We start from the raw sequence: 25915 nt of genomic DNA, 5'->3' as shown, positions 1-25915 counted from the left end.
GCTCCTCAAAAAGATGTAATAACTTTTGGGTGTATAATTCATGATTTTTTGAAATGTTGTGAGTGTCAATCTATCTTGAGGTTGCATACTTGCATTTAGTACAAACTACAGTCAAAATTTGCCTTTGAGAAGGATTTCATACAAGATAATATAGTGTCCTTTGAGTTAGATTTTAAAAGGTATTTAGACAACCAGTAGGATTTTCAAAAGTATACAGGTGCTTTCCACCTTTAAAATTATGGCCTGTGGTAAATATTTGGAAGCCAAGTTCTAAACACAAGTGGTGACATATGAAAAAGCAGTAGGATGTAGTTTTGCCTCTCCATCCAACACTTGATAAAGGCAATCCCCATTATTGGATTGAAGGAAACTGAAAAAGTTTTGACAGAAAACTAGGAAATCACTTTGCCCTGATATCACGTGACCCTAGAGAATAAATTTGAACATAAAAAAGAACAAAAATTTAGAATTAAAAACAAGCATTCCAGTACAAATATGAAGTGCTAGAGCAGCAACACTATAATGTGACTGCTGCAGCTCATAGCAATTATTAATATTTTCAGTGATTATTTGCAGATGTCAACTAAATAGCACAATGACCTCCAGCCACACACTATTAACCAAGGTAAATGATGCAGCGCTAAGAGCCATAAACCCAACATTCTCTACAGTAAATAATTTAAAGGAGTGAAACTCTATCTGAGAAGAATTATTGCGGGCCAAGTCTGGCACGGAGAACACCACTTAAGGCCAAGTGGTGAATGGGCTCGGTGCAGACTCAGACACGGAGAGGGGACTCAAAGTGCTGGCTGTGATAATTTCAGGGGCTGTGTAAAGTGCTTTACTGCATCCAGGCTCCTTTAGCAGCTGAAAACAGTGAATCAGAGACAGCGAGGAAGGAACTGTCAGGTCTGGCCAGTGCCATGCCTGGGATTCTAGGGGGTGGGAGGAGCCCCTCACCCCTATTTTTGCCCCACAGCAGGTGGCGCCTAGCCCCTCTGCCCCCCAACACCATCTTGCTCTCAGTCCTGCCCCCCTCTCAGCTCTGGGAGCTCCTCCCGCTTTCACCCCCCCCAGCCCTTAGCTCTCTGATTCTTCCCGCTCTCAGCCCCTCCCTGACCCCTCCCGCTCTCTGCCCCCCCACCTCTCTGCTTCTGGACTCCTCCCACTCACCCCCCCCCCCCTCTGCTTCTGGACTCCTCCCACTCTCACCCCCCCCCCCCAGCTCTCAGCCCCCCACCCACCCCCCGCCCCTCCCCCCCAGCGCTCTCAGCCCCCCCCCCCCACTCCTCAGCTTCTGGACCCCTCTCACTCTCCCCCCTCAGCTTCCGGCCCCCTCCCGTTCTGGCCCCCCCGACCTCGGACCCGCGTGCTCCCTGCCTCTCCCCCCTCCCAGCAAAGCTCGTCATCCCTCGGGCGGGGCGCCAGTTTCCCCGTCGCCATGGAAACGGTACACAGGCAGCACCTCCTTTTCCGCGTCCCTGCCCCCGCCCCCCATGACGTCACCGAAAGAGCCGGTCTCGATTGGGCGAGAGGAAGGGGGCGGTGTCTGGAGATGCCCCGCCCCCAGCCGCAGCCGGCGGAGCCGCAGCTCCTGCTGCCCTGCCGCTGCGCGCGGGCCCCGGCGGGCGGTGGCGGCCATGGGGGCGGCGGGGCCGGGCCGCTGCAAGAGGGACCCGTGCGGGGCGCTCTGCCTGCTGCTCACCTACCTGAGCGTGGGCTACGCCGACTACGTCATCCTCACCCACATCCTGCTGCAGCCTGGCTTCCGGGGCAGGTAGCGGGGCCCGGCGGGGGCGGGGCCTGGACCCGAGTGGGGGCGGGGCAAGTGTTGGGGGCGGGGCAGGGGGCGGGGCCGTACCCCCTTCCTATAGCCCTGGGGCGGGTCAGTCCCTGCTGTGGGGTGCGGGGTCCCTGGGACACCACCTGGCTGCACTGGGGCAGGGGCGCTGCCAGTCCCAGCCCTGCAAGTGAGTCTTTAATGGACGCGGCACGTCCCTGGGTCACAGATGGGGACTGAGGCCCAGAGAGACGGAAGCGACTCCCCCCAGGTCATGAGATACATCTGGCAGGGCCGGCGATTTGAACCCAGCTCCACTGAGTGCCAGCCCCCTTCCCCAAGTCAGCATCATTCTGTAGTTTGGCTAGTGCTGCTCCCTGATCCTAACCCTGATCCTCTCCCTCCATTGCCCCTGCAGGGACCAGGACCACTACAGGCTGGGAGCCCCTGCTTAGGGCTGCCAGCTCCCTTCCACTGTTTCAAGACCTGTCACTGTAGTTGGCCCCAGATCCCAGACTGGACTGTTAACATGCGGCTGTCACTTCTGAACCATGTCAGGGTGCAGGATCTTCAGCAGTCATGATTTGGCTGCATCTCAGGTGTTGTTGGCCTCCCAGGGAGCTGCCGTCAGGCTGAGCAGGGTTTAGACCTTTCACAGAAGCACTTTTCACTGCTGGTGAATTCTCAGCTGCAAGGCTTGGACCTCTAATGCATGTGGGAGAAGGTCTTGGGATGAGACTGTGGGCCATGTGGGCTAGATGGGCAATGAAGAATTCACCAGATAACAAGGGAGGAATCACTCACTGCTCAGAACATGGTTTCTCTTCTAGTGGCAGTTCCCCCTGCCTGGTAACTTGGCCTGGGGTGTGTGGTTCCGATTACAGTTCTAGGAGTGGGCTCAGTGCACAAGTAATGTGATCCCGGGCTGCTGTCAAGGTATCCAGTGTGAGCCAGCTGGAAGAAATCCCTAGCTAGGGACTGACCCATTTCTGCTGGCGGTCTCCAGTCCTTATTGGTCTGGGGAGAAGCTTTGCTTGTGTCTGGCCCATCCCCTGCTGATTGTACAAGCTGATAAATCTGCACTTTCATTTCCTCTGTCTCTGCCAGTCCACCACTCCTGAATGGGGTGTACCCTTCCCATGGCTGTATACTCTTCTCATGACTCCATCTCCTTCACTGCTGTTTCCCAAGCACCTTGCTGCACGTGGCTCTTCTGGCCTGCTGTCGTGTGCAGGTTTGGGAGGGCTTTCTGGATAATCTGTATTTGTTTCCATGTATATTTAGCAATTTTAACTTACTGCCATGACAGCCAGGATAAATGCCTCAGACACTGGTGTTGTGTGACCACAGAAGCCTCTGTTTGTAATGGAGACTAAAATAGTTTTGCAGCCCCCAGGGAGCCTGTGCCTGGGCTAGGTGTCTGACACTTGTTCCCTTTGTACCAGCCTCTGGTGTCCCTTCCATGCCGTGATGTTTAACCTCATTGTTGTTCTGCTGATGGCCTGTCACACACGAGCTGTCTTTGCTGATCCAGGTAAGCACTTACCCTTGGCTCTTCCTCTGCCCAAGCTGAGTGGCCTAGTGGCTTAGATACAGAGCTGGGGAAGTGAGAACTGAGTTCCCTTCCTGTTCCTGATGCTGATTTGCTGCATGGTCCCTGCCCCAGGCTGCATCTCCTTCAAGATGGTGGGAATAAAAATTATCCTTTCCCCATTGGTAAAGGGCTTTGGGCTCTCTGGCTGAAATACGTTACAGAAGAGCAGTGTGTTCTTGATGTGAGGTCCTGTCTTTCCTGCAGGGTATCTCTGTCTTCTCTCACAAGACCCACATGTGTTCTTTGAGTATAGCTGGGCTGAGCTGGCTTAGCAGGTGCAGAGATGCGTGATGAGTGACAGGATGCTCCTGCCCTCCACCTACATGCCTGTGTCAGTGGTGGATAGAGGGATGGTGTAATGTGGAAGGCAACGAAAATTATTAGAGGGCTGGAGCATATGACCTACGAGGAGAGGCTGAGGGAGTTGGGTCAGTTTAGTCTGCAGAAGCGAAGAGTGAGGGGGGATTTGATAGCAGCCTTCAACTTCCTGAAGCACGGTTCCAAAGAGGATGGAGAAAGGCTGTTCTCAGTAGTGATAGATGGCAGAACAAGGAACAATGATCTGAAGTTGCGGTGGGAGAGGTCCAGGTTGGATATTAGGAAAAACTATTTTACTAGGAGAGTGGTGAAGCACTGGAATGGGTTATCTAGGGAAGTAGTGGAGTCTCCATCCCTATAGATTTTTAAGGCTCGGCTTGACAAAGCCCTGGCTGGATTGATTTAGTTGGGATTGGTCCTGCCTAGACCAGGGAGCTGGACTTGATGACCTTCTGAGGTCTCTTTCAGCTCTATGGTTCTATGATTCTATAATGTGCACACAGCAAAAATCACTCTGGGGATTTTACAGGGCTGCTTGATTCACTCCCTCTCTGAGATCCCTGTAGGATCTGACAGCACGTAGCAATAGAAGGTTCAAGGTCTAAGCAACATTTAGAGAGGGATTGCTAATGAGAGAAAATATATGGAGATATACCATCTCATAGAGCTGGACAGGACCTTGAGAGGTCATCAAGTCTAGTCCCTTGCCCTCACAGCAGGACCAAGTACTATCCCTGACAGATTTGCCCCAGATCCCTATATGGCTTCCTCAAGTACAGGCAGTCCCCAAGTTACGCGGATCTGACTTATGTCGGATCCACATTTACGAACGGGGCCCTCTCCCTGGTCTCCAGCAGACCAGGGAGAGGGAGCAAAGCGGTGGAACACGCGGGCGGCGGGCAGCCCAGACGCGTCTGGGCTGTCCGCCGCCCGCGTGCTCCGCGGCTGTGCTCTGCTTTGCTCCCCGTCCCCCTGCCAGGGGGACCGGGAGCAAAGCAAAGCGGCGGAACACGCGGGCGGCGGGCAGCCCAGACGCGTCTCGGCTGCCCACCGCCCGCGTGTTCCGCCGCTTTGCTCTGCTTTGCTCCCTGTCTCCCTGGTCTGCAGACCAGGGGGACGGGGAGCAAAGCAGAGCAAAGCCACAGAGCCCGAGGGCAGCAGGACAGCCTCGGCGCATCTGGGCTGTCCCGCTGCCCCCGTGCTCCGCGGCTTTGCTCTGGGCGCCTGTGGTACAGCAGCTGGGGCGCTGCTGGTTGGTCCCGTAGCGCTGCTCTGGGCGCTACAGGACCAACCCGGCAGCACCCCAGCTGCTCTGCCCCAGGCGTCCTGATTCAGCCTCTGCTGAAACTGACCAGTGGCTGACTACAGGAAGCCCCTGCCCGGGGCTTCCTGGAATCAGCTGCTGATCAGTTTCAGCAGCGGCTGACTTGGGGATGCCTGGGGTTCTTAAGTTGAATCTGTATGTAAGTCAGAACTGGCGTCCAGATTCAGCCACTGTTGAAACTGATCAGTTTCAGCAGCGGCTGAATCTGGACGCAAGTTCCAACTTACATACAGATTCAACTTAAGAACAAACCTATAGTCCCTATCTTGTACGTAACCCGGGGACTGCCTGTATTGAGCTCATAACCCTGGGTTTAGCAGGCCAATGTCCAAACCACTGAGCTATCTTTCCCCCTGAACATATTGCCTCTAGTCCGTATAAATCCACGGTATGACCCCATCTTGAATACTGTGTGCATATGCGCTCACCCCACCTCAGAAAAGATATATTGGCTTTGGAAAAGGTTCAGAAAAGGGCAACAAAAATGATGAGGGGTATGAAATGGCTTCCATATGAGGAGAGAGAGTAAAAAGACTGGGACTTTTCAGCTTGGAAAGAGACAACTAAGGGGGATGTAGTAGAGGGCTATAAAATCATGACTGGTGTGGAGAAAGTAAAATAGGAAATGCTATTTACTCCTCATAAGACAAGAACAAAATGAATAGGCAGCAGGTTTAAAACAAGTATTTTTCCACACAACGCACAGCGTGTGGAACTCTTTGCCAGAGGATGTTGTGAAGGCCAAGTCTATTAACAGTGCAAAAAAGAACTAGATAAATTCATGGAGATTAGTTCCATCAATGGCTGTTAGCCAGAGAGGGCAGGAATGGTGTCTCTAGAGTCTGTTTGCCAGAAGCTGAGAACGAGCAACAGGAGAGGGATCACTTGATGATTCCCTGTTCTATTCATTCCCTCTGGGGCACCTGGCATTGGCCACTGTCGGCAGACAGGATACTGGGCTAGAGGAACCTTTGGTCTGACCCACTATTCTTATGTCTAGTAGAGTAGGGAACTAGGGGCCAGGACTCCTGGGTTCTGTCCCTGGCTATAGTGGAGTGGGGGGTCCTGGATGTACAGGGGATTTGAGAGTTTAGCTTTTCTGTTGTCTCTTTTGGGTGTATTCCTGCCATGTGCTAGGCCCTGGGTTTAGCTTTTTCTAAGGGGGAGTCATGGGGCCCTTGACTCCAAGCTTGCGCCTGTGGACTACAGCCCCCCGCTCCTTACAGTGGCTTCCCACATGAGGTCAGAGGCACGATAGGGGGCTGGAGATTTGCTGTGCTTGCAGTGACCCCAGGCCTCACAGGCAGAATGATGTGAACTTGTCAGTGCCAACCAGTGGCATCTTCCACGGCTGATGCGCTCCATCTTTGGGGCGGGCTGGTAGCATGGAGGTGTGGCCTTGACCCGTGAGTCTAGAGCTTGATTCCGCCTCCTCTGTGACAGGTGACCTTGGAGCCATGCGTCTGACAGGGGTCAGATGTGGGGCTTGCTGCTGGATGTGTAGGCATCCCTGAGGTGGAGGAACTAGAATACACCCACCTGCTGCTTGGTGTCCTGATCTGTTCAGAGGCTCTGGAAATGGAGAGTAAACAGAGTGTCTTAGAGATCCCACCTGCCACGCCTGGCAGCAAGAGAAGAGCCGCGGCTGCTGGGCGCTTTCCCTCTCAGATCCCCACGTACAAGTCTCAAGCTTGTGACAAGGCTGCCCCCTCCTTGTTCCCATCTCTCCAGCTTCCCCTCCAGCACAGGCAATCACTGAGCGAGCTCCAGGGTGACCTGGGGACTCTAGAGCCCCGCATGCTGGGTGTCGTATGGTACCGTGGCTCATCTGTGCCCTGCTCGCTGCCCTGCTCTCCCCCTCATCGTCTCGTGTTCTGGTTCCCTCCCAGGCATGGTCCCGCTGCCCGATACCGCCATCGACTTCTCTGACCTGCGCAGTAACACGCCCCACAAGAACGAGCGGGTGAGTGGTGCACGGGGCTCTGTGAACGAGCCCAGGAGGGGCTCTTGGGAACAGGCCTAGTCACTCCCCAAGGATCGTGAATCTGGCTGCTTAGTGAGCCTCTGGATTACGTGTGTGGTTAATGCTGTAGAGTACACACATTTCTCCCCCACCCCCTTACCAGTAAAATTTTTAGCAGGCTGGCCAGCAGCCTGGCTCAGTCCTAGCTTGTGCTGGGTTCGGGACCTTCCCCTGCTGCGGTTCTGCATTTAAAGTGTATTAGGAGCCAGGCGGGTAGGCAGCTTGGCTCATTTCCAGCTCGCACTGGGTCTGGGAGCTCAGACCCCTCTCCCAGACAGGGGCTGCTGCCTCTGAATCAGAGGCAGCAGCGCAGAGTGGCAGGGGGCCCTTTGGGAGTGTGGCCAGAGCACACTGGCTGCCGGTCCCACCCCCGGGGACTATAGAATACTCGAGTAACCAATAAGAATTCATTAGGTTCATCGACTACTCAGTTAACCGATATTTAACATCCCTAGCGTGGCTCAGCGTGGCAGCAGCTCCTGCGGATGGGATTAAAGTGATGGCAGCTGGGCATAACCTGCTGCTGGTCACCTAGGGAGAGATGCCCTATGGGACAGGCTGCGTGGCTCAGGGAATTATGGGTGGAGGATTATTCCAGGCTTGGGCCTATGCTGCAGCAGCCGTTTGTCTCCCGGATGTCTCTGTGGGGCCTTTTGGAGAGCATGGCACTAGCTGCACGGGCATGGTGCCAGCCTGGGGGCTGCAGGTTGGCCGATGGTCTTGGATGGAGCCAGCGCGGCTGTGCTGATCACACCCTGTCGCACTCTGCATGGCAACGAGAGCTCTGTCTCGTCAGAGGAGAGGGCAGGGAGTGCACAGGCTGGCAAATGCTGGGGTGGGCGTGCAGTGCTCCCAGTGACTGCCACAGCCCTTCCGGCCCAGGGGCCCAACACTCCCCAGAGGGGAGGCTTTCCTGGGGTGCTGGTGATAGGTCTGATAGTCAGTTCCCTGCTGAGTTGGGACTGGTCCCTAAATCCCTGCCCCAGAGCTAAGCATCTCAGGGCTTCTCCCTTGTTCCTCTCCAGCCTCCATGGCCCGTGGCGCCCTGTATCCCCTGTTACTTGCCAGAAGTGCCCCCTGATAGCAAAGACCATGGGGTTTCCCCAGCCTTTACAGCCCTGGGCGGGTAGGAACTCAGGCTTTGTGCTTTTATATGCAACATCCAAGGGCTTATGGAAGTGCTGGAGCTGTCTGGCTCCCTCCCCTCTCCAGCTTGTCGCTGCCTGCCCCATGGCTCCTGCTCCCATGCTGGGTTCTCCAGACTGCTCTGATGCCCCTCGCCGCCTGTCCTCCCAGCCCCCTGCATTACCTCTGTCAGTGCCTGTTCCAGCAGGGCTCTGGGATCCGGGGGAAAGCTGCAGCTAAGAGTTCTCCTCCCTGCTTCCCAGAGCAATGAGGACTGGACGGTATGTAACCGCTGTGAGACGTACCGCCCGCCACGGGCGCACCACTGCCGCATCTGCCACCGCTGCGTCCGCCGCATGGATCACCACTGCCCCTGGTGAGGCACCTACGGCTTGCCCTGGGGACCCTGGTCATAGCTCATTGTGGAGAAACGAAATGAGTTCTCTGCAGCAGTCTTCATGGCTGAGGACGCGAGGGAGATTCCCAAACTGAGCCATTTTTTTTAGGTGACAGATCTGAGGAACTGTCCCAGTTTGAGGTGTCATTAGAGGAGGTTTTGGAACAAAGTGATAAACATAACAGTAACAAGTCCCCGGGACCAGGTGGCATTCGCCCAAGACTTCTGAAAGAACTCACATGTGAAATTGCGGCGCTCCTAACTGTGGTTTGTAACCTGTCCTTTAAGTCAGCTTTGAGAGAAGGGCATTAACCCCAGTGTCCTGGCCTGCTTCAGCTCACTGAGTGTCCCTGAACTTCGCATGGACGTAGGATTTTCTGGCAGGTGTCCAGTGCTGGCCTCCAAAGGGGCTTTGCTCTCCTCTCCTTTGAGGTGTGGGGGTGGGCGAGGGATGGGGACACTAGTGTCTGATGCCAGCTGTTGCTGGTAGCATCCTGACAGGCCCTGTGCTCTTTCTGTCTCTCTGTAGGATCAACAACTGCGTTGGCGAGTTAAACCAGAAATACTTCATCCAGTTCCTCTTCTACACAGGTACGTGGCCGCCCAGCCGGGGAGCCGGCCATGGGGAGAGCAGGTGTGGGCCTGGGGATACAGCAGTAGGTGGCGCTGCAGCACGCAACTCACAGCATCAGCACAGAGCCAAGACCCAGGGCTTCCCTGCCCTGGGTCCCTGTCTGCTACCAGCCCCCTGCCTTCTGCTGTCCCCCACTAGAGGGATCTCTGGTCCCAGAACCCTCCCTGCATGATCCCTAACCCCATAGCCAGCCTCTGCCCTCCTGCTGTGGTCCACGTGTGCCCCCAGCCCCAGAGCCAGCCTCTCCCCCCCACTCTGATCCATGTGTACTCCCCAGCCCCATAGCCAACCTCTGCCCCCCCTGCTCTGATCCACGTGTGTTCCCCAGCCCCAGAGCTAGCCACTGCCCCCTCCCCTCTGAGCCAGTTGTGCCCCCCCCCCCCAGCCCCATAGCCAGCTTCTATCCCCATTCTGCCTTGCTTCTTCTCCACATTCAGACAGTGAAAGGACTCCGAGGGAGAGAGGGCTGGGAAGTGGGAACCTGTGTGCCCCACCCAGGGGTGAGTTTGGGGGTGGGGTGGTCCATAATGAAGCACTGACATCGGGCAGCTGGTCCCTGGGTAGCCCTGGCAGGTTGGGCGAGATCAAACAGAGCCAGGCTCTGCAGCAGCTGGCACCTGACCTTCCCCCGGGGGCTGCCTTCTGGCCAGGCTTAGCCTTAGCCCGAGTGGGGGATTCTGGGTCTGGGGCCAGGCGCTCATCTCTGGTCTGTGCTGACTTGTGGCTCTGTCTCAGGGCTGGCTAGTCTCTATGCCATGGGGCTGGTGCTGACCACGTGGTTGTGGCCAGTGGACAAGAGCTTCCCTGGGACGATGGAAGGTGCAGCTGGAGGTGTCTCTAACAGCAATGTCCAGATGTAAGTGTGTAGGGGCCACTGCTAGGTTCCCCCATCCCCGGCTGCGGGGTGCAGACAGATCTCAGCAAGGGGAGGAGAGGTCCTAGAGGCAGGATGTCTGGGTTCCCTTTCAGCCCTGCTGCCTGTGGGTGACACTCAGCTCCTGCCCCCTAGAGCTGTGCGGGAGTGATGGCTCCACGTCCCCTCATGAGGTGTTAGAGGGGCAGGGTGAGGTACCAAGTCCTTGAGGTTCAGACTGTAACTGCAGCGTGCCAAACCCCCCCCCCCCCCAGGACTCTGCAGCCACAGGGCTTCTCACCTCCTGCTTCTAGAGCCTCTAACCCGCTGCGGAGGTCGACTCTCCTGTGGTTGTCAGTAGAGGGCCTATGATACATGGGTGGGTGGTTCTGGGCCAGAATCAACAGTAGCAAGGCCTGAGCCTGTCCTTGGGATCCCTAAGCTGGCTGGATCTGTATCTGACGTCTCCCTCCCCCCCAGGGCTCACTGCATCGTTCTGCTGGTGGAGTCCATCCTCTTTGGGCTCTTCGTCACCGTCATCTTCTATGACCAGGTTGGTTTGCGCAGGGCACCGTAAGAGGCTGCTTCATGCTTCGTCCTCCACAGCACCCCCTGCTGGGAGACTCCAACCCTGGAATAGCCGGGAGCTCCCCCCACAGCCAGTGTCCCTGCCCTACTCCCTATAGTGCTTCCTGCTGGGAGACTCTAGCCCTGGAATAGCCGGGAGCTCCCCCCACAGCCAGTGTCCCTGCCCTACTCCCTATAGTGTCCCCTGCTGGGAGACTCTAGCCCTGAAGTAGCCGGGAGCTCTCCCCACAGCCAGTGGTCCTGCCCCACTCCCTACAGCACCCCCTGCTGGGAGAGGCGTGTAGCTGTAAATCCACGTGCTTCTCTCCCTGGGAGCGCGTCAGGCGATCCTCTTGTTTCTCAGGTGGTCTCTATCATCACGGACGAGACTCCGATTGAGCAGCTGCGGAACCGGCTGCTGAAGGAGGCGCGCCGGGAGGTGGCGCACACCCGGAAGCCGAAGATCGCGTTGCTGCGGGAGGTGTTTGGACGGGGTACGTTACAGGCAGGCGGAGGGCTGCAGCCTTCCCTCCTTCCTTCCAAATCCATTTGCGGCATGGATTTGGGGGATGTCACATTCCCTCCACATTGGTGCTCATCACAAAATTCAGGTGGCGGGAGTGGGGCCAAGGGTTCGGCGTGTGGGAGGGGGCTCAGGGCTGGGGAGAGGGTTGGGGGGAGGAGGGGAGGTGAGTGCTCCGGCTGGGGGTGCAGGCTCTGGGGTGGGGCCGAGGATGAAGGATTTGGGATTCAGGCTGCCGGGGGACTCTGGTGGGGAGAGAGGTCTCCTCCCAGTTTTCTCTCCCTGCAGCAGCATCCAGGCTGGGGGGAGGGATGCCCCTCTCTGCACAGAAGCTCTGGGGCGGGGGTTGGGAGAGGGGCTCCTCTCCCCGAGCTGGGGCAGGTCTGTTCCCTGCGTGGTGCTAAACAGGTTGCTATGCGGCTGTGGGGCCCAGAGGGAACTTAGGCTGGGGGAGAGGAAGAGTATCTGAGCCTGCTCTGAGGGCTCGTCCTTCCTGGGGAATTTAGACTGGCATGAGCCAAGGCGCGAATGTAACCTAGATCCCAGGACACTTGTACCTGGGGGTGACGCCACAGTAACTAACCCGAAGAGCCAGCATGGGCAAGGCCGGGACCCAGGCAGCCCGGGAGAGCCAGGCTGTGCTGGGAGGCCCCTGCTCATGCTGACCTCCCCTCCCCATCTCTCTCTTCTCCTCCAGGCTTTGTGATCTGCTGGTTTTTCCCCTGTAACTGCAGCCCCCCATCAGGCGGGACCCCGGCCTACAGCTACCTGCCCAACTACGACGTGTGACCCGCCTGTGCGGACGCTGCTTCTCGCCCCTCTGCCCCAGGGGGAGGAGACTTGTGCTGCAGGAGGCTTTGCAGAACAGAGCCTGCCCAGCTGCTCCCGCTGGCAGCCTGGGGCCAGGGTGCGGCTGCAGCACCTGGCTCTGTCGTGCCCCGCACTGGAAATCCTTCCATGGTGCCCCCATGAAGCTGGGGATCACGGACGGTAGAGGGGCGCTCTCCAGCCTCTGCGCCAGACTCCTGCAGCGCCCGGCTGCCCAGCGTCCCGGCGCCTTGGTGCATGGCACGTGCTCAAGGTGGGCCCCATGCACGACGCTCTTCCTGGATCAGTGTTAGCCTGGCACCCCCTGTCACTACCTGCATCCCAGCCCCCTCCCTCTGCCCGCCTTCCTGGAGCAGCACTCCCTGCCCCCGGCTGCCAGCCCCTTGCTGCCTGGAACGGAGCCAGTTGTTCTCGGCTCCTGGCCAGGGAGGGGGACGCCACCACTACTGCTCTGAGTATCTGTCTGCAGCAGCACTCGCTTGTGCCCAGACAGATCGGAGCTCCAGTTTTTGGCCCTGGCAGCAGCCTCTGCTAACTCAGAGCCCCCCACGCCGTCCCCAGGGGGATGGCCCGCTCTGTATCCTGGGGGTGTGGGGTACGTGCTGGCAACCCTTGCCAGGGGCCCAAGCCAGCCCTGCAGGCACTGCTACTATTTATTAGGTGTATTACGGTACAAAGGATCCTGAGAGGAGATGGTGCTGGCAGGTGGGGGAGGCTAGAGTACTGGATGGCGTAAGTCACATTCCCTCTGGTGCCTCACTTTCCCCATCTGTAAAATGGAGGCGTCAGCACCCCCCTTGGGAAAGCACATGGGGATTTGCTGTGAGACTTGCTAGAAGGGCTGGGTGGTGTGAGAAGGGCTGAGGCAGGGCCGGGCTCTCCCCACACTAGCCGCGTAATCCTGGGCAAGTGTTTTCTGCAGGCAGCCCCCAAAGAGAGTTGCAGGAGGGAGAGGAGGACGTGGCACAGATGCGTAAAGGGAGCTCCCGCTTCTGTTGCCCCGTGGGAGGGGCAGCCTGGAGGATGCACCGAGGGGCATTTGAAAATGGAGCAAATGGGCGCTAGGAGTCAGTAGCCTAGGCTGAGCAGGAGTCCGCATCTTGACGGCCTCTGGGAGATGCTAGGTAGGTGGGGACAGGCTGAGGAGCTGCTTCTGGCTGCAGCACTGCCAGGGGGTGCCAGTGAAGGGGACATGGCTCCTCCCAAGGGAGCTGGCAGTGCTGTTCCCCAGAGGATCTTTGTGCTGCAGTGGCTGGCTCTGGCCCCCTCCTCTCCCATGGGGTGGTCAACCCCCAGAGCCGGGAACATTTTTGTTGAGCAAAAAAAAAAGCCCCTTTAATTTAAAGCGCCGGTCTGCTCCCCTGCCACACCCCCTGCCTCCGCCACATGGATGTCGGGCACCTGCCGAGCTGGGAAAAGAAAATGCCGGCTGGCCCGGATCAAAGCACTGCGACCCCCCCCAGGAAGACAGCCCTGACCCCCTTGGGTCTAGGGCAAGCGAGAGCAGGGCTGCCATGGATCAGGTGGGGAGCCAGCCCAGAGGAGCTGAGCTGTGTGGCACAGCCTCAGAGTCACCTTCCCCCAGCTGACTGTGCCTGGGGGTCTGTTTGCCCAGGCTGATGTCTGAGCCCAGGAGCTGGCTGCACACTGCCCTGTGTGTCTGTGTGTGTGCAAGGCCCCCGGCACGGCCTGGCTGCCCGTTCCTGGGGGTCTCTGGCACTGGTGTGCAGACCTGGGACGGCAGTGGCTGGGGGGGCTCCCAAGAGTCCAAGCACTGCAGTGAGCCTGGGCAGCTTGGCGGGTTCCTGGTGGTTCCTGTGAGCAGCAGGAGGCACCCAGGGGTGCTGCTGCCCTGAGCGGTGGCTGCCCATGGCCCTGTGGGGGAAGAGGCTTTTCCAGGGGCTGCTTGGCTGCCTCGGTCCCCAGGCTGGGCCAGGACAGGGTGCTAAGGCCCTGGTGGGGGAAGAGAGGGCTCTGGCCCCCAACTCCTGCCTGCTGCCCCAAGGCGACCCAGCTTCCCCCAGAGCCCAGTTCCTGGTGCGGTGCCGGTGACTCTCAGGTCCCAAGCCCAGTGCTAGCAGTGGGGGGCTGGGTGCGCTTGGCCCGTATCCCTGGGGCGATAGTGTGCAGCAAGCTGCACTAGTGCAATTGGCCTGGCCCAGCCGTGTGCCGCAGGTGCAGGTGGGAGCCAGGGGTGGTTGGTGGCATAGCCTTGCTGACCCCGCGGCCCCTTCGCTTCCGCAGCCCGGTGCATGAGACAGGCGCTGCTGGGTTCCGACAGCCCCTCGGCCCAACTCCTGCAAATTGTGAATAAACCCTGCGCAGGGGCTGCCTGTGCCGGCCGTGCCTCTGTCCGCCTTGTGTAGTGACTGGGCTCGGCTGCCTGTGCGCTGGGTGCTCTGTGCCCTGATCTCAACTCCGCCCCCCTGGGCTGCCCATGAGCTCGGTGCTGTACGGCCCCGAACCTGGTCCCTTCATCCCCTCTGCTGGGTGGGCTGATGACTCGTGTGCTCAGCCCTGGGAGCCTGCAGGCCCTGCCCAAAGAAGCCCGTGCCTGGCGCTGGCTGCGCGGGATGCCATTCACCGGGGCAGGAGGGTGGCAGCGCATCGCCCTGTGTGTCTGCTGTTCTGCCCCAGCAGCCTGTAAGCCACAGAGTTTTGCTGCAAGTGCCTCGGCAACACCGCTCGGGCCTGGCACAGCGTCCCGCTGGAGACGCATGGGGCCAAGGTAGTGGGGTGTCCCCCTCGCCCTGCACATGTGAGCGGTACAGGGACCTTCCCAGGGATGCCCAGCATGAGTGGCTGAGCAGGGGTCACCTAGGAGCAGGCGAATGTGTCCCAGCTGGGATCTCCATGGGCCAGGGAAGGGGGCTGTGCTGCTGTGGATGTCCCCCAAGAGGGCTGGTGCCCCCATGCAGCATTGACCCCTCCTCTGCTGACCCCCACAGGCCAGGAGGCTGGGATGGGGCCTGTGAAGTATCCCCCTGCCTCGGGTGCAGGTGGTAGCAGTGGGATGCTTTGAAATCCAATGGGGCCCAGAGGAGCTGGGTTGACTTTAGTGCTGGCAAAGGGGCAAGCGTAGAGGTGCCATTTTGGGGGTGGGGGCTCGCTGTGTGCCCAGCAGCTCCCGTCAGCCCTACTGGGTGCCACGTGTGCCTGTAACTCGAGCTCCCTCCAGTGCTGGGTCTTGTCCTGGCCACAAGTGTGAGAGCCGCCCTGTGGGCCCCATCCTACTCTGCCCCCCACCCCTCCAGAGCTGAGTCTCCCCTGGAGTTTCTCCTGCAGTTTCCCCCTCAGCATGCACATGCTGGTCATTGGGCAGTGCTGCTATGGAGCGGCCCTTTGGCCCAAGATCGGTGGGAGCCAGGAACTAGCCCCAGGGAGTGATCTCGTCCCAGCCCCGGCTGCAGAGGTTTTGCTTGGACTGCAGCCCTGGTCCAGGCCATCTGCACGCGAGCCGGTTTCTGGCGAGGCTCCCTGCCACCCTCCCTTGCATGCCCAGCTCCCGCAGGTCCTAGTGCCGTGCTGGCTTCACTGACCGCACTGCCCTGGCGTGGCTGCATGGTCCCTCTATGGGCAGCGCCGGGCTGCCCCATGGAACACTAGCCCCACCAGGGCCGGCCCAGCGTGAGCCGGTTCCACATGGCTCATGGCAGCTGCTGCCTGAGGGGCAGGATGGGGAGCATGGAGCCGGCGCCCGAGGGAGGCAGTTCAGCCCGGGGTGGTGCCCAATGAAGCCAGCATAGCTGCGCTGTGGAGAAGGGTGGGGGTTTGAATTTGCAGCTGCCCACTGGGGGCGGGACAAAGTGGGGGGAGAGCAGCAATGGAAGCCACATGGGCCGGGCAGCTGGCTCGGAGCAAGCTCCTGGGGAGCAGGGCAGGGGCTGGCGCCGCTCCCACGCTCACTGAGGGCTGGGGCCAAAGCTCGCCGGGCAGGGAGCGCTGGGAAGGGACAGCTCCAACAGCACTTTTGCCCTCACCCCCATACAGCTCCCTGGATCGGCCTGCCAGCAGCAGCAGCAGCTGCAGCTCCCGTCCCTGTCTGCTGCCAGCACGGCTGGAACCCCTCCCTCCCCCCGGCCGCGGTGTGGCACGGCTGGCCCGAAGCAGGGACCCTGGCACAGTCAGTCCTGCCCCATGCCCAGAACTGTCCGGGCTGAGCCCCTGCAGCTGGGGGAGGGTCCTGGGGCAGTCGGGGGCTGCACTGGTCCCAGAGATGGGTGGGAGCAGGAGTCACCAGCTATAGACCATGGCACCAGCCGGGCACTGCCGGGGAGCACCATGCAGCCAGCTCTGGGCACGGTGGGGACTGGGCTCTGCTCCTGGAACAGTGATGGGGTGAGGGGCTTGATCCCCTAGTGCAGCTCTCAGGGAGGGTGGCAGGGAGAGGACAGAGCTGGAGGGGGAAGTTTATCAGCCCCAGCAGGGCCCGGAGCCCCTGGGACATGGTGTTTGCGGAGCTGTAGCCGTGGGGGTCAGCAGCCGCTCACCTGCATGCTGGATCTCTAGGGACACAACCCCCCGAGCCCCTGCTGGATGGGGCAGGACGTGGCTCTGCCATTTGGATTGGGAAGCAAAGGAGGGGCCAGGAGCTGATGCCCAGGCCTATGGTGGGCAGCCCTTGGCCACAGCAAGCTGGCTGAGCTGGAACTGGGATTGCCCCATCCTCCACAGACCTCCAGTGCTGCGTGCCCCACGGGGCCAGGTGCCCAGGCAGTGGGGTGTGTGAGTCTGTCCCCTTCCCCAAGCAGGTGCTGCCCCACCACAGCCTGGAGTGCTGACCTTCCCAGGGGCCAGAGAGCAGCCTCCCAGCAGGGCTCTGGACTCCCAGCTTGCTGGGGACTAGCACAAGCCCCTCAGCCTCCCCTCCCTACCCCATGCTGGGCCTTCTCCCAGGGGCTGGTCTGATATTGAGCCATAACATTGTCCAGGGAGCTGGACCGCAGTAGGGAAAGGGGAGCTGCTGGCTACCTGCCCTGGCCTCTCCCAGCAGGGGGAGTGGTAAGGGTGGGGCAGAGGTGGGGCTGCTCCGGCCCGGCTCCAGCGTGCTGGGTGCTATTGGGGTGTTGTGGCAGGGCGGCACGTGGCTCCCGTTCGTCCAGTAACCAGGTGACAAGTGTGTTTTATAAATAAATTTGGCAGGTTTTTATTACAAAAAATAAGAACAATAATTAATAGAAAAACACAACAGGTGCAAACCGGGCGCAGCCGTGCCAGCAGGGACTCGCCCGGCAAGAGGCGGCTTTGCTTTAAATAGACCTTAAATTATTTCCCGCAGTCCCTCCTTTGCTGCATGGGCAGCCACAGGCGCGGCCTAAACCAGCGGGGGGAAGCTGGCTTCCTATCTGCTATTGGGCGCTGCCTGGCTGCCAGTGTAGCACCGAGACCAGACAGTGCTGGGCTCACATGCCGCAAGGCCTGGCCCACAGCCCCGGGGGGCATTAGCCACAGGGCCCTCCCTCGGCCCTCAGATTTCTCTCCGCAACGGCGGGGCCGCGTCCTGCCTGCCCCTCCCAGCCCTGGCCGTGGCCTGTCAGTCCTCTGCTGCCCAGCACGCCAATGAATGATGTGAGACCCAGCTCCAGGGGGGAGGCTTGCGGGGGGGCTGAGGTAGAAACCAATTCAAAATGTGCTTCCTGGCTGCAGGTGGGGTGAGTTTGCGAGGTCTCAGCCAGGCAGAAGGAAGGTGCTGAGTGACGTACCGTGGACAGCGCCCACGGCCAAGGCAGGAATAAATACCTGAATAAATAGAGACCCAGCAAGGGCGAGCGCCCCCCTGTCCCTCCAAAACAGTTCCCTTTGGGAGCTCCACAGACGTTCCCAGCGCGGATTCCCCTTCCAATGGCCGGACACAGAGCTCTGTCCCACGCAGCACTGGCATGGCTGAGGTGACCCCAGGGAAGCCCGGGCTGAAGGCTCCAGCATTTGAGTCTGAGAGGGGCTCCAGTACCGGGGAAGCTGCACCAGGCATGGCCACTCCAGCTGTGAGCTAAAGGGTTAATGGCCTGGGTCCCCCGGGGGGCTACTTGTGGCCACGGCGGTTCCTCAGGATCTCCAGGATCTGGGCCTTCTGCTTCAGCCACTGCTGTGTCAGCCGCTTCTGCTTGGGCACGAAGAAGGTGTATTTGAGCCGGGGGGCTTTCTGGTCGCTCACCACCAGTGCCTGCAGGGTGAGCGGCTCCTGGAGCGGCCCGTGGCCCGTGATGGTCTCCACGGCCTTGGTGGCCCCGCTGTAGCGCAGTGTCACGCTGCCTGCCAGGCTGACGTCCAGCTCCGAGGGCACCAGGACGTAGTTCCCGTTCAGGGCGTAGGTGCCGTCCGGCCGCCGCAGCGCCAGGTAGATGCCGTCGCTGGTCGTGGCGGAGCTGCTGGTCTGGCGGATGAGGATGTGGGTGGCCCCAGCCGGGATGGTCACCACGTCGTTGTAACCGTAGCTGCGAGGCAGAGAGAGGCGGGGGTCAGGATGCCGCAGGGGAAGCAGAGGCAGGGCCCCAGCTGCCAGCCCTGAGCGGAACCCGGGGGACGTGGGCTCCGGCGCCCGTTCCAGCAGGCGGCGAATGAGTTTGGCACGATTCCCCCACCCCCATGCCCATGGGCTGCCGCTGCTCCCGGCGGGGAGAGAACTGGGAGAGCCCAGCGCTACGGACTGGGTTCGTGAAGCATTGGCAGAGCTGGGGCAGGGCAGACCTGGGGGGGGGGGGGCTGTGGGTTACAACTGAGGAACGTTGGCAGAGCTGGATGAGGGGGGGCCCAGAGCTGGGGGGCTGCGCGTCAGGACTGAGAAGCATTGGCAAGGCTGGGGGAGGGGGTCCGGGTCAGGATTGAGGAGTGATGGCAGAGCTGTGGGGGGGGGGGGCGTGATAGGACAGTACCTGCAAGAGATGAAAGGGTGGGATGGAATGCAGGGGGCTCAGGGCAGGGGGGTGGGGCTCAGGCTGGAGGGCGGGAGGAGGAACTCAGGATGGGAGTGTAGCCACGGCGCTGCTGGCTGCCCAAGCACCAGGGCTGGGGCCTGGAGACACTGTGGCTGCGCTGCCCTCGATATAGGCAGCATCCCGAGGCCTGCCCCCAGCCGGCCATGCCTTACGTTGGCCCTTGGTCCTGGCCCTGCTCGGGCTTGGCAGATCTGGCTCTTAGCACCTTGGTACCCCCAGGCCCGAATGTGCCCTTCCAAAGCATCCGAGGCAGCAGGGAGCTGGACGCGGGGGTCTCGGCGCTGCATGCCTGCCAGCCTGCGACGTGCGGGGTGGGGACTCACCGGGGCTTGGCGAAGGAGCCGTAGATCTTGGAGCAGTGGGACCCGTCTCCCCCGCACACCATGCACTTGTCAAACTTCTTCTTGGAGCCGATGACGCGGTCGCAGCCGGCGTGCATGCAGCGCCCCTGCACGCAGACCGAGGTGCTGTCGGGGGAGCAGGGCGTCCCGTCCGCCACCTGGAGACAGGCACAGAGTCAGTGAGGCGCCGGCCGGATCCTCTCCCCGCCCCCTGGCTCAGCTGCACGCAGGCCGTGCCCCCCGCGAGGGGACAGCGCCGGGAGCCCTCACTCACCCTCGGCTCCAGCACGTAGTAGTAGCCCAGCGCCCGCGACTGGCACGTCAGCTTGCACTGATCCTTCTCGGCCACACCGCTGTAGCGGGGCACCCAGTCCATGGGCGCGGGGAAGCCCTTGAACAGGTCTGAGCGGTGGTTGTACCTGGCGCACTGCTGCTCCCGGTAAGTGAGGGCTGGAACGAAATGGGGGTGGGGGGGGAAGGGGTCAGCATGGGGCCGTGCTGGGCCCTGGCTCTTGGGGAGTGCCCCCTGCCCTGCCACCGCTGTACACCATCCCCCACAAAGCCTGGGCCAGACACTGGGAGACACTGTTGGGGGCGAAGGGCCTAACACAGCCTGACCCTTCCCCTAGCCCTGTGTCCAGCTGGGGGCAGCGCAGCCCACAAGCACTTCCCAAGAGGCTCCCCGCTTTGTCAGCCCTCCCTGCAGCTGCGGCTCTGGCTGGGGAAGGAGAGTTGGCTGCTGGGGTATTACAGCCAGGGGTGCGGGGCCTCTCTGAGCTCCCGGGGTGCCAGCTGGTCCCAGTCCACCCACAAGGAGGGCTCGTGCTCAGAGCAGAGGGAGACGCTGTACTAGCCGTGCAGGAGCTCCGGGGTCCTTGTGGCGGGAGGGGAAAAGCTGCCCGCATGGACGTGCTCCCACCACCGCTGCCCTCACTCACCGGTGCCGTCGGGGCATTCCTGGGTGCTGCAGGAGCGGTACTGGGTGCGCTTGCCCTCGCAGTACTTGCCGCCGTTGCGCGGGACGGGTTTGTTGCACTCGCGGGTGGAGAACTGCACGCCCCCCCCGCAGCTCCGCGAGCATTCGCCCCATGGGCCCCAAGGTCCCCAGCCACCGGGGGTGGGAGTCTGTAGGGAGAGAGATGGAGCAGGGTTAGAAACAAGGGTGGGGGAGACAGAGCCGCACGGCAGCCAGCGGACCTAGGCACCTGGCGCGTCCTGCAGCGGAGAAGCAGGGAGGTGTACGGGGGAGGGGTGTCCTTCCCTCCCAGTCCCCAACCCCCCACCCCCACCCCCACCCTGCTCCCTCCTCGCTCTGCCAGTCCTCAACCCTCCCCCACCTCTGGTGCCCCCATGCCCCTTCCTGCCCCCAGGGTAGCAGCATACTCACGTTGAAGGCTTTCATCTCCCCTTTGCTGATGCAGCGCCCGCTCATGCAGGTCTTGCCCTGCCCACAGGCCGTGCCGTCCGCCCAGGGGAAGTGCTTGGTCTGGCACATAAACTGCCCGTTGATCTTGCCCGTGCACCACAGGGAGGAGCAGGGCGGATTCAGGTTGGGGCAGTGGCGGGAGTCAGGCCCAAAGGTCAGCTGGCATTGCCGGTCTGCATCGTAGTCGCTGCCGGGGAAGGGGGCCGGCAGGCGCAGGGGCTCACGAGGCTTGTCCAGGAGGCAGTGACCTGTCGGGAGGGAGCAGGTTGGCACATGAGGGGCCCGGGCATCCGACACAGACAGGCCAGGGCAGGGCCAGCAAGGGGTGACCAGTGTCAGGGCTCCCCCGCCTGCTTGGTGCAGGGGTAGCTGGGAAAAGGCTGGGGGGGGGGGGAGAACTCATCCCCAAACCAGTGCTGGGCAGCTCTAGCCTGACTACCACAGCAGCTGCTGGGCCCAGGGCTGCCAGGGAAAGGTCTCAGCCCAGTTCCTTGTGCACAGGTGTTTGCCCCTGCTGGCATGGGCTGGCCAAGGGGCTGTCGGGCCAGGGGAGCCGAGCTATACACATGGTGGGGGGCACAAGGCTGGGAGCGAGGGGGCAAGAGCACAGCTGGGGGAGTGGAGCTCCGGACTGGGCCAGCAAAGTGCTGCAGGTCATGAGGAAGGGGCAAGGGCAGAGCTGGGAGAGGGGAGTTCAGGCTGGGCCAGCAAGGGGCTGCCGGTCTAGATTGAGTGGCACTGGCATTGCAGCTTTGGAGAAGCTTGCCCAGGCCCTGCCCACGCTGTGCCTGGCTCCGGCCAGCCGTGTCATGGCTCCAGGCTCCCGGAGGGTCCTTACCGTGGCCGTTGTCCAAGAAATCCGTGATGAAGCGGGCGCTGCAGGGCGACCACAGCTGGTCGGGGTCCACATAGGACATCACTGGCGCCATCATGTGGCGGGCACTGCCCTCGCGGCGGTTCAGCTCCTCGCAGGGCTTGGCGTTGTCATGGAGCATGTTGAAGACGTGACCTGGCGGGGGGAGAGGAGACGGGTCAGTGTATGGCACAGGGACCTGGCCGGGGGAGGGGGGGGCTGCCGTGGGGAGGGCACACAGACAGAGCCCTAGGCTGGGGGGCAATCAAGCAGCTGAGCCTGGTGATACTTGGATTCCAATCCCATGTGCTGTGCAGGGGAGGGGGGGTGATGGAGTGGGTGGGGCGGAGGTCAGCGCGTGGTGGGGAGAGATGGAGCCAGAGGAGGATGGCAGGGGGGAGTCAGTGTGCCGAGGGGGAGAGATGGAGCTGGGGTGAGCACTGGAGATCTAGAGATGGAACGGCTGAGCCTGGCCATGCCGGATTCAGCTTCCGTGCTAGGCAGCACTCTGGGCTCTCGCTGCCCCGTGATACCCGGCCTTGCCCGGCTGGTGGCACTTACCGAGTTCGTGTGCCGCAGTGAAGGCCGCCTGCAGCCCGTCATCCTCCACGATGGAGCAGCTGCGGGTGGGGTCACAGACGGTGCCCACGTCCGCCATGCCCAGCGTGTCACAGGTGGAGACACCGCACAGGTCCTGTGGGAGAGAACATGCTGGAGCATGTGGGGTGCTGGGACGGAGTCCTGCCGCGTGGGGCCAGCCACGCCCCTGGGCCTGAGGCTTGCTGCTCTCACACCACCCCCACTTCCCTGCGAGCCGGGGGAGGGAGGGGCACCCAGGGATTGACCAGAAAGCCCCTCCATGGGTCCCCTGCTCCAACAGGTGCCTGCCCCCCACCTGGGCCTCTCAGCCTGATGCCCACTGCTGGCACTGGCCCTCGTGGATGCGTTGTGGGCAGCTGGCATTGAGCCCCTACGGCCGGGGAGGACAGTTGGGAGGAGCGCGGCCCTGGGCAGGGGCCATGCCGGAGGGGGCGCCGTACCTGCCGGGTGAAGAGGATGGCCGTGTCGAAGTGCTCCGAGTCGGCGTCGTCCGGCTTGTTGAGCCCTTTCTGCCACTGGCAGAAGTTGCGCAGCATCTGGGCAGCGTTGGACGTGACCTGCAGCCCGTCCTCGCCGGACCCCAGCACCACCAGCCGCGTCACCACCAGAGTCACCGGGTTGCGCAGGCTGGGGTGGCGGAAGAACTTGGCAGCGGCAGCTATGACGGTCAGCAGGTAGCGCTTGAGTCCCGCGCCGTGGAACCGGGCCATGTGCTCGTCCGCCACCACCAGCATCTCCACGTAGCGTGGCACCGAGGCAAACCGCTGTGGGGGAGGGGGAGGGTCAGAGGTGGGCGAGGGGCACCTGCGCTGCCTGCCTCGTGGCCGGGTTTCAGTGCCATATGCTGGTCCCTGGCCTTTGCCCAGGGGCTAAGACCACTCACTATCTCAGCCAGGGGGCGTGAATGTGCTCAACCCCATTTTATAAAGGGAGAAACTGAGGCACGGAGCAGGAAAGGGACTTGTCCGGGGTCATTATGTCTGTGCAGAGCTGGAAATAGCACCCAAAGCCCATGGCCCCCTGCTCTGACCCCTAGACCCTGCTCCCCTCCCACAGCAGGGACAGACTAGCCCAGCCAGAGGCCAATGAGAGGTGCAGGGGGCAGTTGGGAGCCTGTGCCAACCTGCATGCCCCAGGGCAGCTCCTGCAGCGGGGAGGAGTAGGAGGTAGGGGAGCAGCGATTTCCCTGGCAGCCAGCCACCCTCCCAGCTGGGTTGGGAGGCAAAGGGCCAAGGTCAGACTCATCCAGTGACCCAAAGGGAGGGGGCAGCGTGTCCCACAGCAGCCTGGCCCTGCTACTGGGTTGGCACGTAGCCGGGATCCACCCCCCCTAGGGACAGGGAAGTGGCTGGGATCAGGTTGCCAGCCCTCCAGGACTATCTCCGGGGAGGGGGGAGGGGACAGCTGCCCCCTCCTTGCCCCAGGCTGGGGATCCCCGCTAGCCAGGAATCAAAGATTAATCCTTAATGAAAGATGCTGTCCCGTGACGCCACCTCCAGGAATGCGGCCAGCCAAAGTTGGGAACTCTACCCCCTGCCACTCTGGGACAGGAAACTAACCCGCATCCGCCCCCCGCATCCGCAGGGACGGGAATCTAGCCGGTACCCCCCCCCCCCTCCAAAGGGCAGGGCCAATCTGGCCGGGCTGCCACATTGCAGGATTTCCCCGGCACCTGGAGCAAGGACCTAGGTCACCAGCCAAAAGCCGCACGTGGGGCAGCCCCACCTGCTCTCAAGCGCCCGGCCCCGCCCCTACCTTCGCTCTGCTCCGGGCCGCTGCGGGGGCGCGGGGCTCCCTGCCCCCAGCTGGTGCCTCGTCCGGCGCCTGGGCCCCCACGCTGCACCTGGCGCCATGGGCTCTCTCCGGCCGCTTGCTCCGCAGCACGTGGGCGCCGGCCCCGTGGGCCGCGTTGGACGGCCCGCGGGCCAGGGGCTGCACGTGGTACTCGGCGCCGCGGTACTGCAGCACCCCCAGCAGCGACAGCCCGTCGTAGCTCACGGCCGCCACCGAGTCCGGGTCGCCGTTCACCGTGCCCGTGTAGTAGCTGCCCGGCTCGGCCGCGCCGTCCTCCGCCGTGGGCGGCCCCAGGTACTGCACGGTCAGCCCCTCCGCCAGGAAGCTGGGGTCCGGCTCCAGCTCCAGCAGCAGCTCTTCCTCAGAGGCGCGGAGGCGGTAGAGGAGCCGCCCTTGCCCCTCCCCGGGCACGCCCGCCAGCCGCTCCGGAAACACGATTTCCTCCCGGTAGCCGCTGGCCCCGGTGCGCTCCCCCGAGGCCAGCCCCAGGTGGCAGCAGGCGGCCAGGAGCACGGGCAATAGCGCGCACAGCGGGCTTCCCATGGGCGCACCAGAGGGGACTTGATGCGCTCGCACAATCGCTACGATGCCCCTGCGGGGCAGCTCCGGGCCTTTCCCTTCACTAGCCGCAATGAACCACCAGGGCCCGGGGCTCCTGCTCCGGAGATCGGTTCTGTCCCCCGCTCTTAGCAGCCCCAAAGAGCGGCTCCCGGGCGAGCCAGCTGGGCTGTGCGCTTGGGGATGTTCTTGGCCGAGGCGGCCCTGCAGCTGGAGGAGGCGCGCGCTGGCTGGCCGGCCGGCCCCTCAAATAGCTTATTAAAAAAAAAGTCTTCTCAGCTCTTTTGTTTCAAGGCCCAGCCCTTCCACGGAATAGTTTCTTCAGCAAACTGCAGGGAGACTTTGCGGAGCCCCGGCTGCTGCTGTGCTCGAGTTTTCAAATCTGGGTTGGGGGGAAAAAAAGTTTTGTTTTCTCTTTTTTGCAAAGAAATAGAAGGAAAAGTCTCCACAGATGCTGAGTTATTCCCTCTAGAAACCCTGTCCCAGTTCACAGCCCTCTGCAAATCCCTGAAAGCTTGAGGTTGGTTTTCTTTCTTTCTTAGTTTCTCTGACTGCTCCTCAGCGCGGGAGCCCCTTTTAACAGCTGTCTGGAGAGCGGCTCAGCCCCCATTGGCTGTCACATCCCATGGAAGTGGAGTACACTTTTTTTGCAATCTGCTGCGGCTTGACGCAATTACCCCTGGCAGAGCGAATTGTTTTAATTTTTTGTTGTTGTTTGGTTTTGTTTTTAAATTAAAAATGAAATTGGGAGGGGGAGGTGGGAACAAGAAACGGCTGGCGGCGGGCCCAGCCTTGCAGCATGAAGTTGGCAATTTGCCCCGTTTACAGTGGGTTTTTTTTGACTGTTCGTAACTCTGTGTCAGGAGCTGGCCTGGAGATTGATGGGTGCCTTGCCCAGGACACGCAGCCAGCCCAGGCTGGGATCCTCCTAGAGACAAATCCGGGTGGCTCTGCCAGCCCCAGACATTCAGAAATCGGGCCACAGAAAATCATGACATTGCAGAAAAATAATCTCCTGACTGCTAGGTCCTCTCCTCTGCCTCCTGCATCATGGCCCTAGGCTGCCCTGGAATCAGGAGGGCTGGAAGGTAACTCTCACCCCAAACCACATGACTCCGGGACCTGGAGCTTTAAGAAAAACACCAACTATCTCCAGAGTGCTGTGGAGACCAGGAGCCTTGGCAGTGCTGATTTCCTGGCTTCCACTGTATCCAGGCAGCCTCTGGGAGAGCCGAGTGCCCCGTCTGACCCAAGCAAGTCCCTGCTTCCTGCTCTGGGCAGGCTGGCTCTTGGCATGGAGCAGGGCTTTTCGCCCAGAGATCTCAAAGCCCTCTCTGAAGGAGGAGCAGTGTCGCCACCCCCAGTGGAGAGGTAGGGAAACTGAGGCATGGAGAGGGGCCATGACTTACACCAGGGCTCAGAGGACCGCAGTGCCAGGGCTT

General features: G+C 61.2%; 2 protein-coding genes across 4 annotated transcripts; one reads left to right on the top strand and one right to left on the bottom strand.

Moving 5' to 3' along the window:
• The first annotated feature begins 1570 nt into the window (after positions 1–1570).
• Positions 1571–14318, top strand: LOC102460402 (palmitoyltransferase ZDHHC3-like). Of its 3 annotated transcripts, XM_075908470.2 has the most exons (10): positions 1647–1777; positions 2199–2379; positions 3226–3314; positions 6906–6979; positions 8428–8540; positions 9091–9152; positions 9931–10051; positions 10529–10601; positions 10980–11109; positions 11836–14318. In XM_075908470.2, the coding sequence occupies exons 2-10, from the start codon at positions 2360–2362 to the stop codon at positions 11925–11927; spliced, it is 774 nt and encodes a 257-aa protein (XP_075764585.2). In that variant the 5' UTR covers positions 1647–1777; positions 2199–2359; the 3' UTR covers positions 11928–14318. The 3 variants fall into 3 exon arrangements, with proteins under 3 accessions (XP_075764583.1, XP_089628475.1, XP_075764585.2); XM_075908468.2 differs by lacking the exon at positions 2199–2379 and having other exon boundaries at positions 1571–1777; XM_089772349.1 differs by lacking the exon at positions 2199–2379 and having other exon boundaries at positions 1640–1773.
• Positions 14319–17087: 2769 nt separating this feature from the next.
• On the bottom strand, positions 17088–25034 carry ADAMTS4 (ADAM metallopeptidase with thrombospondin type 1 motif 4). Its single transcript, XM_075908467.2, has 9 exons — positions 23877–25034; positions 22562–22885; positions 22083–22215; positions 21507–21677; positions 20630–20916; positions 20181–20367; positions 19517–19692; positions 19225–19400; positions 17088–18400 (listed from the first exon to the last, which is right to left on the bottom strand). The coding sequence occupies exons 1-9, from the start codon at positions 24456–24458 to the stop codon at positions 17989–17991; spliced, it is 2448 nt and encodes an 815-aa protein (XP_075764582.2). The 5' UTR covers positions 24459–25034; the 3' UTR covers positions 17088–17988.
• Positions 25035–25915: the final 881 nt, after the last annotated feature.

This window comes from Pelodiscus sinensis, chromosome 22 (genome assembly GCF_052426305.1).
Source record: "Pelodiscus sinensis isolate ZL-2025 chromosome 22, ASM5242630v1, whole genome shotgun sequence".
NCBI lineage: Eukaryota > Metazoa > Chordata > Testudines > Trionychidae > Pelodiscus > Pelodiscus sinensis.
The sequence above is the reverse complement of the archived record's forward strand: the minus strand, read 5'-3'. Positions and strand labels throughout refer to the sequence as shown.

What these genes read in the sequence shown, in the direction of transcription:
- LOC102460402 (XM_075908468.2), top strand. Translation starts at nt 1,641, where the DNA reads ATGGGGGCGGCGGGGCCGGGCCGCTGCAAGAGGGACCCGTGCGGGGCG. An exon ending in CAGCCTGGCTTCCGGGGCAG is followed by an intron (nt 1,778 to 3,225) that starts GTAGCGGGGCCC and finishes CCTTTGTACCAG; the next exon opens with CCTCTGGTGTCCCTTCCATG. An exon ending in CCGTCATCTTCTATGACCAG is followed by an intron (nt 10,602 to 10,979) that starts GTTGGTTTGCGC and finishes CTTGTTTCTCAG; the next exon opens with GTGGTCTCTATCATCACGGA.
- ADAMTS4 (XM_075908467.2), bottom strand. Translation starts at nt 24,458, where the DNA reads ATGGGAAGCCCGCTGTGCGCGCTATTGCCCGTGCTCCTGGCCGCCTGC. An exon ending in GGGAGATGAAAGCCTTCAAC is followed by an intron (nt 20,368 to 20,629) that starts GTGAGTATGCTG and finishes CTCTCCCTACAG; the next exon opens with ACTCCCACCCCCGGTGGCTG. An exon ending in ACTACGTGCTGGAGCCGAGG is followed by an intron (nt 19,401 to 19,516) that starts GTGAGTGAGGGC and finishes GCCTGTCTCCAG; the next exon opens with GTGGCGGACGGGACGCCCTG.